Below are 19,165 nucleotides of genomic sequence, written 5' to 3'. Positions count from 1 at the left end.
TAGGTTTCTTCCCTCCACTATGACAAGAGTTCTACATTTTCCTCAGCACATTTAAGGATCTATTACTTATGAGATGGAAACATTGCTCTTGTACTTTGTTGATCATAATCGTGTGCCATTAACTTAATCCTTTCCAGGGATTTCTAGGTAAGACACTACTAAGAAATCGGTCACTATTCCCTTTTGGTCCCCTGGGATTGTGCAACTTGCCCAAGGCCACACAGGCCGGCTCTTCTGGGGCACACGGGGAAACTGAACTAACCACTAGTTTCACAGCCAGATACCTAATCCGCTAAGCTATGCAGCCTCTACCTAAGCTGGTACTTCTCTTGAAAATGCATCCACTAGTATTAAAATTTCCTAGTGTAGCACTCTTTATAAAAGGATACATGTCAAGTATTCCAAGATGGTAATATCCCAGATGTAGTCATAATAGGAGTCCATGGCATCATGACTAAAAAATAATACTTGTGTTAGTTTCTGCCCCTATATTATATCATATGTGAACATTCAAAATCTTGATTACCTGTTTTGCTCCTGAAGTGCTTTAAATGCAGTTTTATAATCTACTTCCCGGAGGAACTGGCATAAAATTGCTACCTGGGAAAAGAAAAGTACTTAGTAATACCCAGCTATTAAATTATTACCTCATGTTCAGAGATTTCAAACAGTTCACTATATATTGAAGAAGGCAATACAATTCTACTACTTTACTGTGACAAATTTATTTTGATAGGATTTTTAATGTCTGGCAGTTAGCAGTAGAATACATATTCTTACCTGTGTGTGGCAATTGAGCAGAGAACAACACTTTATCATCCGTTTTATCACCTAGAGACAAATAAGTGTACCATTTAAGATAAGTCAATATATCTAGGCATGGGATTTTTGGAATTTATGGGTTATAGGCAGCCCCCTAAAATGTACAGGAATTTTGTCCAGCTAGACTTCTAAGTGCTTTATTTATTTATTTGATTTTTTTATACCACCCATCTAACCCAGTGGTTACTCTGGGCAGTTTGCATGAAAATTAAAAGCATAACAAACATTACATAATCAAGTGGCAACATAAAATAAACAAATTAAATAATAAGACATGTAAACCTATAAACCACTATTTTAAAAAAATGCTGTAATAAGATTAAAGGCTTAATCAAGAAATCAAAGTCCTGATAGGTGTTTTCAATTTCTTAAGCTAATTAATTTGGATTCCAGCAGCCATTTTGCCCTATGGAGAAGACAGGGAAATGACTGTGGAAGTCTCTGCACAGGAAGCCTCTCAAAAAATCCCTACCAGACCCATAATGTCTTGTAGCTCCCACAGAACATAGCCCCCATCTTCTTCCTAGGAGGAAAATCGCTGCTTGACTCTGCATTAGAGATGGGGACAAATAAAAAATGGTGATTTGTTTTGATCCATTATTTGTCAAGGTTAACGGATCAATGAATATGAATATTCTTTGACGAATCGATCCGTCGATTTGTCTGCACTTTAAACTGCTATAAAACCGGCCCCTAAGCACCTAGAGACACCAAATATGCAAGGAAGCTTCCACAGACGCTTTTCTACAACTGAAAGTTTGCTGAACCTTGGCTCATGGACCCCCGAGTTATATAGTCACAAAGAGGACCCCCCAGGAAAGCTGCCCCCAGGTACTTAAGACTCCAAAATCACAACGGAGCTTCCTATGTCTTTCCCCAGCACGCCTGCCAACTGGATATTGGACATCCGAGTTATTCATCCACAAATTGGACCCCCCAGGAGAGTTTACCACACAGCACAGAAGCCCATTCTGCCTACCGGCTGCCGATCAGCTGATCAGAAGCCAATAAGCAGCCATCCCCACACAGCCAGCCACCCCAACAGCCTATCCCCACACTCCCTTTCCCTTACTTAGCTCCCATTCCACTCCAACCGACACCCCCTTACCTTAATAGCTGGAGGAATTCCTGGCTGCCGCGGTCTCCATCAGGCCTTTGCAGCTACGGTGTGTAAAAAGGGAGACTGACTGTCCTTTGCAAAGATGGCAGCTGTGGCTTCATTTAGGGTAGGGAAGCTGCAGCTGCCATCTTTGCAAAGGGCAACCTGAATTCCCTTAAGGCAGGCTAAGGGAATCCAGACTGCCCTTTGCAAAAATGGCAGCTGCAGCTTCCCTACCCTAAATGAAGCTGCAGTTGCCATCTTTGCAAAGGCGAGCCATACTCCATTTTTACATGTGTGGCTCCTAAGGCCAGAAGACCTCGGCAGCAGTGATTAAAGTAAGAGGGTGTCGGGGGGTTGGGTGGCGTGGGGCCTAAGGTAGGAAAAGGAAGGGGGTGGCGGTAGACTGTGGTATTGGGTGGATGTGGGGGGGGTGGCTGCCCTTCTGATCGGCAGCCAGTAGGCAGAATGGTGTTTTGTGGTTGTTTCGTTTGGTTTTTTAAATACAAAGGACGAATACAAATGGGTAAATATTCATCCCTTCATATTCATGGGGGTTTCTGGAACCCACAGATATGGATCGACGAATATTTAATGAATCCGCTATATTCGTCGGAAAAAGCGATCCGTTTTTATTTTCTTCCCCATCTCTAATCTGAATCCATTAGCTTAAAACTTGAAAACACTTGTTAGGACTTTGAGCTCTCGATTTAAAACCCTCCAAAAGTTTGTCTAGAGGAATTCCTGGCTGTAGTCCACAAATTCTGAAAATCCTATGCTTAATGGTATCCAGTTATGAGACAACTGCAATATTTAATATAAAATTCATATACTGTACATTGGTTTGTGGCTTTATTATTTCTAGTGTCTGCAAAAAAAATAACAACACCTGACATTGAGGAATTTATTTAGCAAGCATCAGTTTGTCCTTCACTCTTATTCTAGTTTGTACAGAAACCTGGCTCTGATATTGACAGGAACCTTGAAAGGTGATTTGTATTGTATATACTGCCCCTTTACTGGAAACACTTTGTAAAATAATTAATAAACTATCTTGAATAATACACTAGATCCTATTGTTAGCAGAACTAAAAGGGACAAGACTATAAAAAAAGAGATGGGGAACACAGATATGTAGATTTGTGGTTTTGTACTACAACTCCTAGAACCTCCCAGAAAACATGACTAGTAGCCAGGGTGCCTATGGAATCCTGGGATTTGTAGTCCAAGAAAACTGATCTGCAGACTTCTAAGGGGCAACCTCTGGCTTGTCAGATATTTTTCTACTGCGATTTCCATCAATCGCAGAGGGCACAGCCAGTGCAGAGGATAATGGGAACTGGAGTTCAACAACATCTGGAGGGCTACATATTTTTGATTCTTGATATAAAGATCTTCATTCTATGTTCAGTAAATACCAAGTCTTACAGCTTCTGTGCAATTTCTGTTGGTTCCTCTGTACACTTTAGTTTATCCTTGCTGATCCAAAAATCTGCTCCATAATGGGCAATGTCTTCGACAAAATCGAGGCTAGAGTAAGGGGCTGCTGATTCCTCAAATACAGTACTCTCATGTTCAAACTAGTAAGGAAATCAACCCGGATGAGATTTACCTGCATACAAAACCCAGTTCTGCTTAAAGGAGATGGTATGTCATGCTAAACAGTTTCATAGCATTTTTTTCATTAATAGCAGAATGCAAGACTTGCCTCCCTATTATTTGGTTTAGTATTTGACTGCAAACCTAGTTCATGATTTTACTCTTCTGCACTGATAGGCCTTCCTTATAGTAAAGGCCATCTGCAGTAACTTAACACAGATTTTTCACCTAAGTAATTTTCTACTAGCAGCATTCCCCCCTGATTTTCAAGTAATTGTTTCCAAGAAAAACTGAAAGATGTGTAAGGCAGCAAAAGGCTTCCAGAACACATACTTCTGCTACCACCAAATGTTCCCTGCCTCCATGAAGATACACTTCTGGTTTGTCTTCTGTTAACAATTCAGCATGTTAACACCTCAGCCTTTCACAAGCCTGTATTATTTTTTTCTGCACAATTTAACAACAGCCCCATACTATGGGTTCTGGTTGGCCAAGAATCAATGGCTACTTTACTGCTATGTAATTTCTGAAGACATCCAGAAGCGATGAAGTACGTGTGGCATCCCAGATGCTTCTTTAATTCCAGTTTCCATTATTCTAACCACTCTGGACAAAACTGAAGCAAGATGGGAGGAGCACGTCATGAATGAATGACAGCCAAGGTTCCTCATGCTTAACACAGATATCTGGGAACATCTGCAGAGGAGAATTCTGAAATTCAGGAAAAGCCATCAAATATGTTTCTCTTCATATCTCTGTAAGACCAGATTTGCACAGATGGGTCATTTTATGAGAGCATATGAAGCACTTTCCAAGATCCTGACTGCACTCAATGCATTTTACGTAGCATTCACAGGGCTATGAGGAGTTTTGAGAAAAAGCTTTTCATTCAAATATTCAATACCGGTATGTTTGGAATTCTGAACTTTGTTGGGTCTGCTCTTTTAAATTTGCATCATCAACTCTCAGAACAAGAGTACTATATAATGTCTGCAAAACATGTAACAGCTCTATATAAACACACAACTTACCTGATCAGTATATATATCAGGTGGTACCATCTTAGTAAAGAAATCCGAGCACACAGCTCCTGCTTGAAGATAGTAGTGAAGGGCAGCAGAGTACTGGTTTGTTGCTGCGTTGAAAACACACATCAAAACAAAATCAGTTAATGCAAGATCACTCAATAATTATTTGTGTTATTCATGGCATTATTCATCCTGGTACTGTAAACATATTTTGAGGGGAACATCCAGCTACACCGCCTCCACAGTCACATTCTTCACAGTTTCAGTGTCGGATCTGAATGGAAGGGTTCATGTAGGTTTTACATGCAAGACAGGAGCCCTGGAAAATCTGTGCCCTAAAAAGGGCACAACATTTTGTCCTTCCCTTCTTTTGGGCAGATAGAAAACTCATTGGATACTAAAAACTTGGCTTTTCAACATGCAGGGCCTGAAGTACAACTGAATTCAGTTGTTTTCTGAAATCAGTAACATGATTAACAGCTTACAAGAAAAGTGTTCACATTGAAAAGGAAATTGAACATGATGAGAGCAAGGCATATATAACACACAGGGAGGGAAATTGGGCTTCAGATGTCAAAATTTTACTTGTTGATAAAGATGTCTCAAATTAAAAGGATCTATTCCATTTGTGACTCCAGATATCTACTTACCAAAATAAATATCAGCCTGAATGATTAACCAGAAGTGATTGTTTGAATTTATAGTCAATGCATAATTGACTAGCTCTTTGATAGTAACAGACACCGCTTCAAAATCCACTGACTGTAAGCTAAAAAGTTAATATTTTATACGTTAGTCACTATATGTAAATTTTAAATGTAGCTAAAATCTGAAGTTATTAGGTACTACATAAACATGTTTTCTGAAGTATTTCCCACTTGGGCGTAATGGAGGTGATCAGCAAGAAGCAGAAAAGTTCTTTAAATAGGTTCAAGGAATACCTGCAAGAACACTTCCATTATACCATTTTCCACAAACAGGGAAAAGGAAATACTCTAGTCTGAAAAAAAATCTGTTTGTAACAGTCTATCCAAGATGGGAAAATACTCTCAGCTGATCTGGAATGCTCCAGTCCAGACAGCATTTCCTCATCAATGAACCTACAGTACATTGGGCATACTGCAATAAGGAACCTCACCAGGGCTATATGCAGCCAAAAATGGAATTTCATTCTTGGTGATGTGTTAAAATCACCAAGGGTTAAAATAATTCCTATATAACACATTTTTAAAAGTGCCCTGGCTCAGTAAGAAAAAAGACTGCCTCATAACGTTCTATATATTCTGTTGCTACAATCCCTCCATGCCCATGACTAAATCCAAACATCTAACTTAGAACAGTTTAGCACAGCTAGATCCAAATCTATTAAGGAAGAACAACCTTCAGAACATGGCCAAAGAGTCCGAAAAACCCACAACAACCAAATCTATTACTTTATCAGTCTATTCACATCCTACTGTAGCAAAGAGCAGTAGATGGAGGATGAAACTTCATTCTCCTTCCTCCCTCTAAGGCAAAGATGAATAAAGTTATGGCCCATCTTTGCTTTAGCTGTCGGTCAGCCAAAATGCTGGAATCAAGTAGGGCACCCTGTTTCTACATGCAGGAACACATGCTCACACTCCCCATACCCATTTGGCTCCTCCTCAACCCACATCACAGTGCATAGGCACCTGGAGGTCTAAACTGGCATATCAAGATGCCAACGTGTCTCAAACCATTCCACCCAGTGCGGCTAATTGATTTGGGCAGCATCTCAGGAGCACTCCTTAGCTGTTGCCAGAATCAGACACAATGACATAATCTGAAACAAGGGGCTCCAGACTAAATAACAAACACTTCTCAAAAGTTATAATGGAGCTGGAAAAAAAGACACCAGCCTTACTTGGGAATAGATGATGGCCAGATTGAAATATGCTCTGCTGTGATATCATTCACAATGTCTTCCTGCAAAAAGGAAATATATTACACATGAAATGAGGCAGATATATTACGTAAGACATGAGACAAAAAAGATAACAAAGTCAGCTAGTTATGATAAAGTGGTGAATATACTGACCCGAACATTGTGAAGTTTGACAAATAAGGATAATACTGTTGTCAAAACCAGAGGCTCCTACAAGAATAGTGGAAAAATATAAGATTATGGCAAATGGTGATTCTCAATGGTAGCAATTTTTCTAGATAAATGTCCATAAGGCTTCCACTACTTTAAATTTCTGTATTCTCGTTACACTACTGAGTGGTAGAAATCCTTTGAAATACATGATTCTTATTAGCTTCAGGTACAAACTACAACCCTTTCCACAAGACATGGTTCAGTCAATTCTCACTTTTATCAGTTCTGGAAATGAAAACTTAAAAACCACACTAACTATCACACAGATTTTTCAAACTACTGTGTTCCTGTATCTCAACATTTTAAAAAAAGATCCATTATGCTATAAAAAGCTGGCTAGATAGTTCAGTGAGTTAAGTATCTGTCTGCAAAACCAGAAGCTGGGAGTTGGACTCCCTGCTCTGCCTTTTGGGGGAATGGACAGCCTGTGTAACCTTGGGCAGCCTACACAGTCCCAGAAGGCCCCACAAAGAAAGGAACAGTAGAGCACTTTTGAAATCCCTGGAAAACAGTGGCTGTAATCAACCTGATAGCATGTGATAACAATGATGATGGCACAGAAGTGTTCTCCACGCTTTAGAGATCAGCTGGTAGTATTTGTCTGATTCAGAAAATAATGTTTAGTCCTTCCTAGGGATTTACTGTTTCCAATGTTTCTGACAGTACCTAAATATTTATTTCTTACTTCCTAATTTTAATGCAGCCTCTGTTAATTCAACAATAATTTAAGGGTAAAGCAGGAGTAAGCAACCAAATAAAACTAACACAGCCTATTAATAAAACAAAACTACTGCTCTTTGGAAAGTTAAGTGAAAAGACATCCCACTGAGAACACAGAACTTGTCAGTTGTCTTTTTGGGCCTGTGGCTAATTAGTTGAAATTTATCAAATTTAAACTCTGTGTTCACCTAGAATCTAATAAACTCATCCAAATCAACAGAGTTAACTAATGTCTTCTTTGTATGCAAGTTATCTGCTATTATTTGCTGGTTGAACTCCTTACAAAAAGTTACTTTTCTAAAGGAAAAATGTTGTACATTCCAATATTTTCCAAAAATACCTCCAGATAAATAAGAAATAATGTTTTCATGCTTTAAACCCAATTTAATATCCCTAGCTCCAAACTCACCCGCAATTTTTTGATAAAAGACAGCAATTCACTCCTATAAAAGAAAAAGCGTTTATTCAGAGTACGGATTTACTGAGGAGTTAATCTGTAGTAATTTGCAACTTTTCTGTGCATAAAAATTAGTAGAGACACCAAGGTTTTAAATACAAATCTTGACACAAGAGGAACAATACACAAGACAGATAAATGAAAAAGTGATTGCATGAGCAGCAGAAGAATCCTGTTCAGTAGGAGTGATAAAAGAGAAAACTGAAAATGATGATTAAACAGAACTGGGGCCTAAAGGAAAATTCCACACTGTATCCTCGGTTTCTGACAAGGATATTTCCAAGGATATTTCCATTCAGGCTTCTGAGCATTTCACTCTTCCATCTATCCAACCAACAGGCAATATTCTGTGGTTATTAAACATGCTGTTCTTAAACATTTCTTGCCACTTTAGCTTAACTTTTTAAAAGTTTCTTTCACTTCAGAGAACATCAGGATTCTCAGGGTCATGTCTAGTCCTCCCTAATTTTTCAACAGCCCTTTTCTGACTCTAGCATTTGGCCTTTGTCATCCAAGTTCACTCTTATAGCGGGAGAAACTTAACTGTGAATGGGATCCCTATATATGTAATACACACAAAGATTTTAGCATGTTATGCACATATATTACAAGGTAATCTTCATGAGTTCACTCCATATGCTTTTCATAAATGATGCCATAACTAACAGAGCAGCGAGAATGAAGGAGTAGAACAACATGGCGACTACTTAAAATGCTGGCTCTAGACACAGAAAGTGAGTGTTATTTATTCTGGCTTTGAGTGGTTAAATACAAAACTATAGCCACTTACCTGTACATAATGCCTAATGTAGATTCTCTCTGCTTTATTAAGCTCACTCTGCCATCATTCCCTCGTTTGTGTTGGTTGGATACACTGCAGATCTGCACAACAGCCTCCCAGAGATCTTTAGCTGCTCGTCTACTTTCTTTGGGTCCAGGAAGATCTTTACACGTGGCAGCCAAAAGCTGTCCTAACTAACCAAAACATACTATCAAGAATAAGGCACACAGTATCTTTCAAGGCTTTACAGATGCAATATTTCCCCATCCAGCAATCTAAAACTAGGACAATGAATTAAAGAACAAAATCCTGAGCTATAATTCAGAGAGCTACTTCTGATACATGCCCAGGATTTGATTTTATTTCAGAGAGAAGAGCAGACATGGCATATACACATTGCACGAGGAATTTCCTGTTTAAATAGCACATACCACCTTTTCAGACACAGGGAACTGATAAATCCTTTTTTTAACAATGTAAGTTTTTATTGTAAACAAAAGATTGTAAACTTTGTAAATAAAATTTTGTACAGACATTGAGGAGTTGCTATAAACAAACAAAAAAAGGGGTGGGAGAGAATTACAGTCATAGGTAAAACAGGGAAACTAAGATGCTTCTATTAGCTGTGGCCCCTGGAACAACAGTCTGGGACTATGTGATTTTCAAATGTGAATACAATTATCGACTCCCATTATTAAGAGATGTGTAGCTTGTGAATAGCAATTAGCCTTCAGCTCCTGTAAAAATCTTAATATCGAGTTTTCTATTTCAGATTGTTCTGTCATAAAACTACCGTATTTGCCGGCGTACGACTTTTTTGGCCCCCAAAACATGGCTCCAAGTGGGGGGGTTGTCTTGTATGCCAGGTGCACTTAATTTGGGCCAGGAAGGAGGTGCCGCCGCTGCTGCTGCCACTGAGTAAGTGACGCGGGGCTGCACCGGCCGGAGAGGAAGGCAGGCGGGCAAGCAGGCGGTCGGTCTGGAGGAAGGAAGGGAAGCAAAGCCGGCCATGCCTGAGCGGCCAGAGCCCACTGCCCCGCGCCACTGAGCCCGCTCGACCGTGCACCGCCGGAGAGCTGCTTCTCCTTCCCCTCCTCCTCCTCCACCGCCCGCTTCCCTTCCCTTCTCGCCCTTGCCCCAAAAACATGCCTCCAAGTGGGGGGTGTCGTCTAATACGCCCAGTCGCCTTGTACGGCGGCAAATACGGTAGGCATCAACAGCAACTATAAAAATTATCTGGGAAATTTACTTATACCTGTGAATGTTTCACCAAGTGGGTGGACAGACAATGTAGTAGGAAAAAACCACAGGATAAAAGAACAAACAAGCTGATAAGAAAAGTTCCAGAATGAATTTCATTTAAACATAACAAAAACAAGTCCGAAGATAGTTCAGAATTTGACAATTTCAAATGTATTTGGTGCCAGTGTTGAAACATGGCTTACCTTCACATAAGGATTGGTCTGAACAAGAGGAAGAGGAACTTGCATGGTTAAGTATTCATTCTCCCGCCAATTTAAAAGGAAGGCAACACATTCCTCCGCTACAACTTGCCGAAGAGGAATATCTAAAAGGTAAATTTAGAGAGCAACTGCACAGGTATTTCAAAACAAAAAGAGTAGAAGTGGGCAGGCCTTTTTTTTTCTGTAACTCTAGGGTGCCCCTAGATGTAAAATATATGGGTGGCATGGGATAGGAAGGCCTACATGCAAATTGATGGTTAACACATTGGAGCAATTATCATAAATCATGTTAGGTCAACCTTAATATACAAGTCTGCATCAGAGAATTATTACCACCTGGTGATTCTAATAAAGCACTAGAGTTGGCTGCAAGAACTACACAAAGACCTGGTCAAAGGAAACTAAATGGCCAATATATATGCATGGAGACTTGGACAAACACAAGAAACACTCCAGTTGGAAGATATACGACTAACACAAGGCCTACAAAGGCGTGGAATGTTTTGAATTTTTATCTGCATTTTATTTATCACTGCTAAATAGAGCCAGAAAATTTCACCAACGCATTGTGAATCACACAGAGATCTATCTGGCGATGTCAGTGAACTTTTTCTTTGCTCATTTTCATTTTTGATACAAAATCAATCTGATAACATTTGTGGTTGTCTACATTTTCTTCTGTAGTGCTGGAGCGGGGGGGGGGGATATATCTCTACTCAGCAGCAAAATAGGCTCCTTTACTGAGCATCTAGCTGGGAAACACTACTTGACTCAGCAGTTTTGCATTGATCAGCTGTGGGGGAAGGGCTAGAAAGGGTTTATATATGTGTTAGAACAGCATGAAAAATATACTCTGGTTACAATCACTCTGGGCTCTGGCCATATTCACTGGTGGCACACAGCTTCCAACATTTAAGTTTAAAAACTTTTAAAGTTTTCTACTAGTTTGATACCTAACTTTGTAACAGTAGAATAGGGACCTGGATCCAGAGACTAAGACTCATCTTAGTAAATCATATTAAAATACACTTAATAATAATAACAGCAGCAACAGCAGCAACAGCAGCAACAGCAGCAGCAGCAACAGCAACAGCAGCAGCAGCAACAGCAACAGCAGCAGCAGCAGCAGCAGCAACAGCAACAGCAATAATAATAATAATAATAATAATAATAATAATAATAATAATAATAATAATAATAATAATAATAATAATAATAATAATAATAATAATAATAATAATAATAATAATAATAATAATAATAATAGGCTAGGTCAACTCTAATTGGGAAAAATAATATTCAAATCCCCTGTCACCAAGGAAGCCCAATGAGGACATTTGCACCTCAGGCTCGTCTACTTCACATGGCTGTAATGCGAATAAAATGAGAAGTAAACACTTGTAATTTATCATATACATATGTACAATTCGTTGTAAGAAGGGAAAAGATGTCTGGCATGAATTATTGTTATTATAAACAACAACCGTGTTCCTTTTTCACAGCTAAGTGCCTATGATTTTGATCATCAATTCTTTCTATGTATATAAGTTAATCCTTCTTACCAGGGACCCTCATTTCTAGGTATCCCCGAACTCTGCTGATCAGGTCAGAGGGAGGACGTTCTCCTGAAAGACCTGCTCCTGCTTCATGGCTATAAATGTCCAGAAGCAGCATTTCATTCAGCATGACTTGGCGCAGTTTTGGCGAGAACTCCGTCACAAGTTCAAGGCAAGCAGCAAAAAGCTGTTTTGCATGGACAAAATCCTGCAATGAAAATCTGTGTGAGTAGCTGGCTCTATTTCCTGTTGTAGATACAAACATGAATGTGAAAAGCGAGGGGCAATATTTGTGTACTGCTAACAAAGATTCCTGGGATACCTCAAGAACCCAACAAATTGTCATACATTTTATTCTCGGAGGCTTTCATGGCCAGGATCTGATGGTTGTTGTAGATTTTTTGGGCTGTTTGACCATGTTCTGGAGGTTTTTCTTCCTAACGTTTTGCCAGTCTCTGTGGCTGGCATCTTCAGAGGACAGGAGTTAGAACTCTGTCAGTGTCCTGATGTAGTGTATGGGATAGTTGAGTATTTGTAGCTGTGGGATCAGCTTTTTGTCCTTTTCAGGAGACTGGGTGATTATGGCGATCAGGGTGTTTTTTGTTACGCGTGTATTGTTGTGATAAGGGGGGAGATGATCTATCACTGTGATTAATGGGTGCTGTTAGCTAGTCTTTTGTGTGCAGTGATCACCAGTCCTTGTGGTTGGGTAGAGTTTGTTGACATTTTTGCAGGCTGTATTTTTCAGTGCTGGGAGACAGACTGTTGAGTTTTAGATTTTCTTCTTTTTTGTTGAAGCTTTGCTGATGTTTGTGGATATCAGTGGCTTCCATGTGTAGTCTAACATAATGACTGCTGGTGTTGTCCAGTACGTCTGTGTTTTGAAATAGGATTTCATGTCCAGGTTGTTTCAGGAAAAATTGGCAGCAGCTGAACATGCCCTAACATGTTCTAACTCCTGTCTTCTGAAGGTGCCGGCCACAGAGACAGGCGAAACATTAGGAAGAAAAACGTCCAGAACACTGCCAAACAGCCTGAAAAACCTACAACAGCCATGTCACACATCTGCTTGTATTTGGCAGAGAAAGCTCTATTGCTGACCCTAATCAAAGATGAGAAAGAATAACCCTCATGCTCTGCCCTCATCCTTTTAATACAGCTAGAAAGACAAGCAGCCAAGTCAATCCTTACCCCCACAACCAGCCCCAGTGGAGATTACTCCCCCCCATGTCATTTGCTTACACGTTTCTCCACCTCCATTCTGCCATAAAGGACCAACAGTCCCAAGATGCTTAGATGCCCAGCATAAAATGGCAGGTCAGTGACATCACTGTCTCAGGCAGCACATAGGATTGGAGGCAACATTTTGTCACCTACACATGCTGCTTATATAGGCCAATCAGGACTTCTGGACTCTTACAGAATGTGAAGTCCCAGTGGTGCAGAAAGGTGGGGTATGCCACTTGCATAAATGTAACCAATACACAAGGACAGATGCATCACAAACAGCTAAATGAAGAGGTTCCAGACACCTGTGGCCTGGCCCAACTCAGGCTTATGACTTTTTAAAATAACTTTCCAGTAACATGTTTGACACCAGCCAATTAACCACACCAGACCAGGTAGCTAAAGAATGAAAATATATAATTTTACTACATAGTAACATCAACTTGGGAACAGAGCTAAGCTTCAGTTACCACACACCCCTTTCTTCAGTAATATTCCCCTTCCCATCACACTCCAGCCCTCCAGCTTCTTACTCCTTTAGGCTTCCAGATAGGCTGGCCACATGCACCACACATCCAATCACCCTGCTTCCCTGCTCACAAGTAGATTGGTCAGGGTTCCTGTCATACTGGTCCACTAAGGTGGGATATGCCACTTATTGATTGATTGATTGATTGATTGATTGATTGATTGATTGGACTTATATACCACCCCATGGTGCTACAAGCACTCTCCGGGCGGTTTTGTATAAATGTAACCAATATACAAACACAAATGCATCACATACAACTAAGGTATGCCTAAACAAAGAGGTCCTAGATACCCCCTTGTGCAAGTAGGGAAAAAAAGCAAAGTTATGTTACTTGCACAAGCAGTATGACCATACAAAACTGTGGCAAACGCCATTAAGCTCCACAGATAGGGATCAAGTCTGCAAACAGGAAACTGGTATAGATTTAAAATGATAGTCCTACATTATGTGTATATGCTTTGAAGGATCTTTTCTGATATAACAGGTAACATTTTAAATGTAAAACAAACTGTAACTGGAATATTGTACTATTAAAAAGTCAATCTGGTGCACTGAAGAATCCTAATAAATCACACTTTCAGTAGACAGAGAAGAAGTGCCTCACCTTAATTGTGCTGCAGTGTAGTCCCTTTGCCATCAGAATATAAACCAAATCTCTGGTCAAATTATCCTTAATTCCCAGAATAACATTGCCATAAACACTGGGTACTTCCCACTAAAAATAAATAAATAAATACTTGTTACTCACTGTGATATAGTTCTCATTTAAACCAATTTGAGAAAATCAAAGTACCTTGTTAGAAACTGTCCAGAACTGACGTTCTGAAGTCATGCCATGCAGCTCAATTAAAATCTGGCGGATTCTCCAGGGATCCACTGACAATATAAGCTGGTGTTCCAATTGACCAATATTCACACTTGCTGAGGCTGAAAGGAAAGTGGTAACATTAGTAAATGAACCATTTATTTTGATGAACGATAACAAACAGGAAGGAGCAGATATAAAAAGTTTTTAATTAAAAGAAAAAAATCTTACCAAATAAAGGAGCACTAATTACATCTATCATATAAAAACATGCTATGGGGGTGTCCTTAGTATATGCAGAATTCCAAAAATGATCATAATCTTGACACACAGAAGTTAGGTTCCCTAGAATAGTTATATACAGTATACCATGCTTATTACATAGTGTACCATTATATATACCATGCTTATTACATAGTGTATACCATGCTTATTACATAGTTCTGTGACTTTTGGATCGGGGGGACACCACAAATCAAATGTCTACACCATGGCTTGAAAAGTAGTCTCTGGGGAATTCACTGGAATGGCATGGTAGCAAATATTATGCTATTCCGAGTAATACTTGTGCTTCCTTTCTGCACTGACCTCTTCAACTCACCCACAAATAAAGATGCACCATCCCAGTTGCAGCTCAGAAAGATAAATGATGTGACTAGCTCTCTAGCCCCATCCAAGAGAACATCCAAGGAATGATCTGAGTATACTTATCCTCACCATACCATCTTGAAAACATATGATCACATCTGATTTCAAAAGTGTAACAGGATCAGGCCTCATTATTACTTGGAGGAGAGACCATTAGGAAATATCACAGATCTACTGACAGGACAAACCACAAACTTTGTCTGGAATCCTGAAGAGCTATTACTTGAAGCCAGAAGTGACCATCCTAGGATTGATGAAACAATGGCTTGAGTTTATATGACAGCTGCATATGTTCCTATGACCGCATTCCTTGCTGACTCCACGGAGAAAGACCAGCATAGAGACAGACCTCCAGCTCCTATCGGCATAATGTCACTTAGCAGCATTCTCCTTTTTGCCCCAAAGAGCCAATAGCTCCTAAGGCAAAGAAAGGACAGCTATGTTCATAACCCTCTATGGTGGGACTACAGCCAAAAGCAGTGTATATGATCCATTGTATATGTTCCAGCTGGACAAATGCCACATAGCCCAGTGAAGCAGAACAAGTAATACACTGTATGTCACCTACCGGTTTGCGATTCACAGACCCAGAACAGGTCAATTACTTCTTCACTCAATGCCATTGTCATTTTTCTTTTGATATAAAAAATTGAACATTTAAAAAGAAATAGGAGAAAAATCACCTGGAATATCATAAAATGAAGTTATAGGCTTAGTGCCTAAGTTGACTCGAGGTGACATTTTCCTCATTTGATCAATGAGCAACTTTCGCTCATCATCTTTCAATAATGCTATGAAGAGCTCATGAGAAGAAATCATGAAGACAAGCTGGAGATTGTCCAAACTCAAACATAGATTCCTGTATAAAATGAGAGGAGATCACCCTTTAAGCAAAGATGCACATAAAAAGAAATTGTCATTTTAAAATGTTTGTTGTGCACAGAAAACAAGCCACACCCAGAAAATGTCAGGTATTTAGCTCAGGCATGACAGTGATCAGACAATCAGAAAATCTTCAGTACAGTGGTGCCTCGCGAATCGGTTAATTTGCAATACAATGGGTTTTTGCAATTGCTATAGCGCTTCGCAAAATGTTTTTCCCTATGGGCGATTTTCGTAAGACAGGTTTTTTGGGAGGACGGTTTTTTGCAAGACAATTTTGACAGCTGGGTCTGCGCTACGCAAAACGGTTTTTTAAGGGACGTTTTTTTGCAAGACAGTGATTTTGACAGCTGGGTCCGCGCTTCGCAAAATGGTTTTCCTATGGGTGATTTTCGCAAGACCACCATTTTTTCCCCATTGGAACGCATTAAATAGTGTGTAAAGAGTATCTGTAAGACCAGATAGGCAGGATATAAAATAAATAAATAAATAAATAGATTTCAATGCATTCCAATGGGGAACTGCATTTCACAAGACGATGTTTTCGCAAGACAGCAATTTTTGCAGAACGAATTAACATCGTCTGCGAGGCACCACTGTAGTTACTTCCACCTTTCAGAAGAAGTACTGTCATCCTACGAGATGCGGTGCAGAAATATTTCATCAAGTTTCAGAGGTCTGTCATTTATTCATTCTCCCTCTCTCTACCATATTTATCTCTTCTCTGGTCCCAGTGACACATTATGACTTAACCTGCTCATCACGTTTTAGAAGAAAGTCAACATTACTCTCAAGTGTTTAACAGGGAATGCAACCATTCTAAAATCATACACTTACTTCAGAAAATAGGCCATCTTCCTCCTCGCAGATTCAGATGCAGTTTCAACATGTATTGATTTTGAACATACCTAGTAAAGTTAAGTAATTGAGCTTCAGTAAAAATCCAGCATGCTTTTTATTATATAATATGACCAATTTTATTACTTTACAATTTTGTATACTCTTTATAGCAACTCCTATGAATCAGTTGCCTTTCTTTGAAATACAGACTTTAGATTAAGAAAGACTTCTCCAGTGAATGACAATAACAATTCCACACAAATGGAGCCCTCTCACACATACTCTAAGACAGAGGTCCCCAACCTTTTCCCAACCACAGACTGGTTGGGGTGTGTGTGGTGCACCCGCAGGGGGGCAGAGTTCACACACACACATTGCACTTGGGGGGTGCTTGTGTGCATGTGCACAGTGCACTTGTGGGGGGCGGAACACGCTTGTGCGCATGCACATGATAGTGCTTGTGGGGGCGCTCGGGGGGGTTAAGAGATCTGTGTCTACGGCCCAGTCCTGGATAGGCCGCGGACTGCTGCTGGGTTGCATGCCTGAGCAGGACAGTGACTCATAAACATGACACTGGTGTCATGTGTAGAGCTGGACATGAACTATGTTTGGCAGTTCATCCTGGTTCATCCTCTGGACACTGTTCTGAGTGGGCGCCCACCAAACACCTCCTGCGGTGGTAAACAAAATGGGATGAACCACTGAACTGGCTGTTCACACCCATCTCTAGTCATGTGTTGTTGTTGTTTTAAAAGCACACCTTAACTAAGATACATTTAAAGTAAACTGTACAAAGTTAGCATGTTATGAGGTATTTTAAAAGATAATTAAGCTTCAGGTTGAGGATGAGCCCTTACCTCAAGCAGAAAGTCTATTTTCTCTTTTGTGGGCCTAAAAAACAGCCGGTTAAATTGGACTCCAATTGGTCGATCTTGCATCACATCACAGACACTATTGCATGCACACACCTTGAAACACACGTCATCAAGGACATCATCCCTACATAAAGAGCAAAGTGATTTTAAAGGACTGTGTTAGCAACAGAATAATATACTGTACCTGAAAGATCAGTAAATAATATACTTTTTATTTCAGAATACATTACCTTTTGTCTCTCCCATCACTTATTTTTGTAAAAAGTATTCCTCAGGGAGGCAACATCAAATGCAACAGAAAAGAAGTAAAAGTACTATAGCACATTTAAGGTTAACCATTTCAGTATGAGCTTCCATAGATCATTATCCACTGTGTCTGAAGAACTGGATTGTAATCCATGAAAGCTCATATCAAAATGAATTTGCTATTCTTAATGCTGCCACAATATGTTCTTATTGTGTTGTTGCTGAAACAGACTGACTTTGCTATATAAAATATAGATTATGAACACAAATTATGGTAAAAAGCACACACTTCTAACCTAATTAGAAATTTTTTTTTACAAACCATCCATGGGCTAAAAGGATAGAAGATGTAAACATTTTCATACCACAGGCATGTTGCTGAGTAGACACTAGCAATTATTCTATACCTTAGCAACACTCTGTTCCTATTATAAAAACTAAGTTAAGTCAAAAGTATAAATTATGTATGTGTTACATAGAATTCAGTCAAATGATCATCAAGTACTAATTTATCAGTCACTAGGTAAAAATCCATAAAAAGACAATACTCAGAGATTCGTACATTCTTCCTGCCCTCAACTGTTGAAACAATGATCAAAATCCTGTTGCTTAGCATAGTAAATCACATTCGACTCACCAAATCCCCATTGATTCAATGGGCCTAATGTAGTGCAATTTACTACAATAAGCAACAGGATTTTGGCCAATGTGTACATATGAATGGGTCTCCAATTCAAGTTATTGCTCACCCTTGTTGAGCTTTCTGAGAGAGCTCTCTTAGTACTGACTGCCTGAACTGCACAGGTAAAGTAGGTGTTTTGTTATCTTCAAGGAAAATCTTCACCAGTTCCTAGAATACAATATAGGAAAATACATACGTTTCACAACAATACAGATAAAGGGACCTGTGCTTCATTTTCAATAATGTGACACAGCATTCAGAATACTGCACATGAACGTAAGAACCAATATCCTTGCTCAGCCATATAGCTTGGAAAAAGTGCTGTCTTTCTGCCTAACCAATCACACAGGGTCTTTATGAAGTTAAATCATCACTCTGTGTGCCTTTCATGGAAGACAGGCAAAAAATTAACAACAATAAAGAGAAACTGACTAATGTTAATTGCCCAAGGAAAGTAATTTAAACCTACAAAGCAAAGCCACACAGAACTATGTCTTAACAAGGTCAATCTGTTCTTATTCAAGAATACTAGCAAATGGCAAAAGATTTTACAAAAACACATTTACCAATTATTTGAAATAATTATATGATGCCCAATAGGCAAATGCCCTTCGGGTTGTTTACAAACAAAAAAACCCTAAATCATTCAATCCAATTTCACAATAAAAACCTAAATCAATCAATCCAATTTCACAATAAAAGCAAATAAACTAGCCCAAATGGTATTAAAACTGTAAAACATTAGAAAGTTAAGAGCCATAATACACAGAAAAAGCAAAGATAA

At 39.4% G+C, this 19,165-nt stretch overlaps 1 protein-coding gene across 3 annotated transcripts in view; it reads right to left on the bottom strand.

Moving 5' to 3' along the window:
• The window catches only part of INTS8 (integrator complex subunit 8), a 30,623-nt gene that overhangs the window by 1,097 nt on the left and 10,361 nt on the right, over positions 1–19,165 (bottom strand). For 2 of the 3 annotated variants that reach the window (XM_020785299.3, XM_020785300.3), the window contains exons 10-26: positions 18,449–18,549; positions 17,436–17,577; positions 16,576–16,646; positions 15,540–15,715; positions 14,197–14,330; positions 14,008–14,118; positions 11,651–11,852; positions 10,071–10,192; positions 8,635–8,819; positions 7,797–7,830; positions 6,608–6,664; positions 6,434–6,495; positions 5,199–5,317; positions 4,552–4,655; positions 781–831; positions 527–600; positions 390–454 (exon numbers count right to left, since the gene is read on the bottom strand). In XM_020785299.3, the coding sequence (XP_020640958.3) occupies positions 390–454; positions 527–600; positions 781–831; positions 4,552–4,655; positions 5,199–5,317; positions 6,434–6,495; positions 6,608–6,664; positions 7,797–7,830; positions 8,635–8,819; positions 10,071–10,192; positions 11,651–11,852; positions 14,008–14,118; positions 14,197–14,330; positions 15,540–15,715; positions 16,576–16,646; positions 17,436–17,577; positions 18,449–18,549 (1,810 nt within the window). The other variant, XM_072999138.2, reaches the window with a different exon arrangement.

This window comes from Pogona vitticeps, chromosome 4, assembly GCF_051106095.1.
Source record: "Pogona vitticeps strain Pit_001003342236 chromosome 4, PviZW2.1, whole genome shotgun sequence".
NCBI classification, from domain to species: Eukaryota; Metazoa; Chordata; class Lepidosauria; order Squamata; family Agamidae; genus Pogona; species Pogona vitticeps.
The sequence above is the reverse complement of the archived record's forward strand: the minus strand, read 5'-3'. Positions and strand labels throughout refer to the sequence as shown.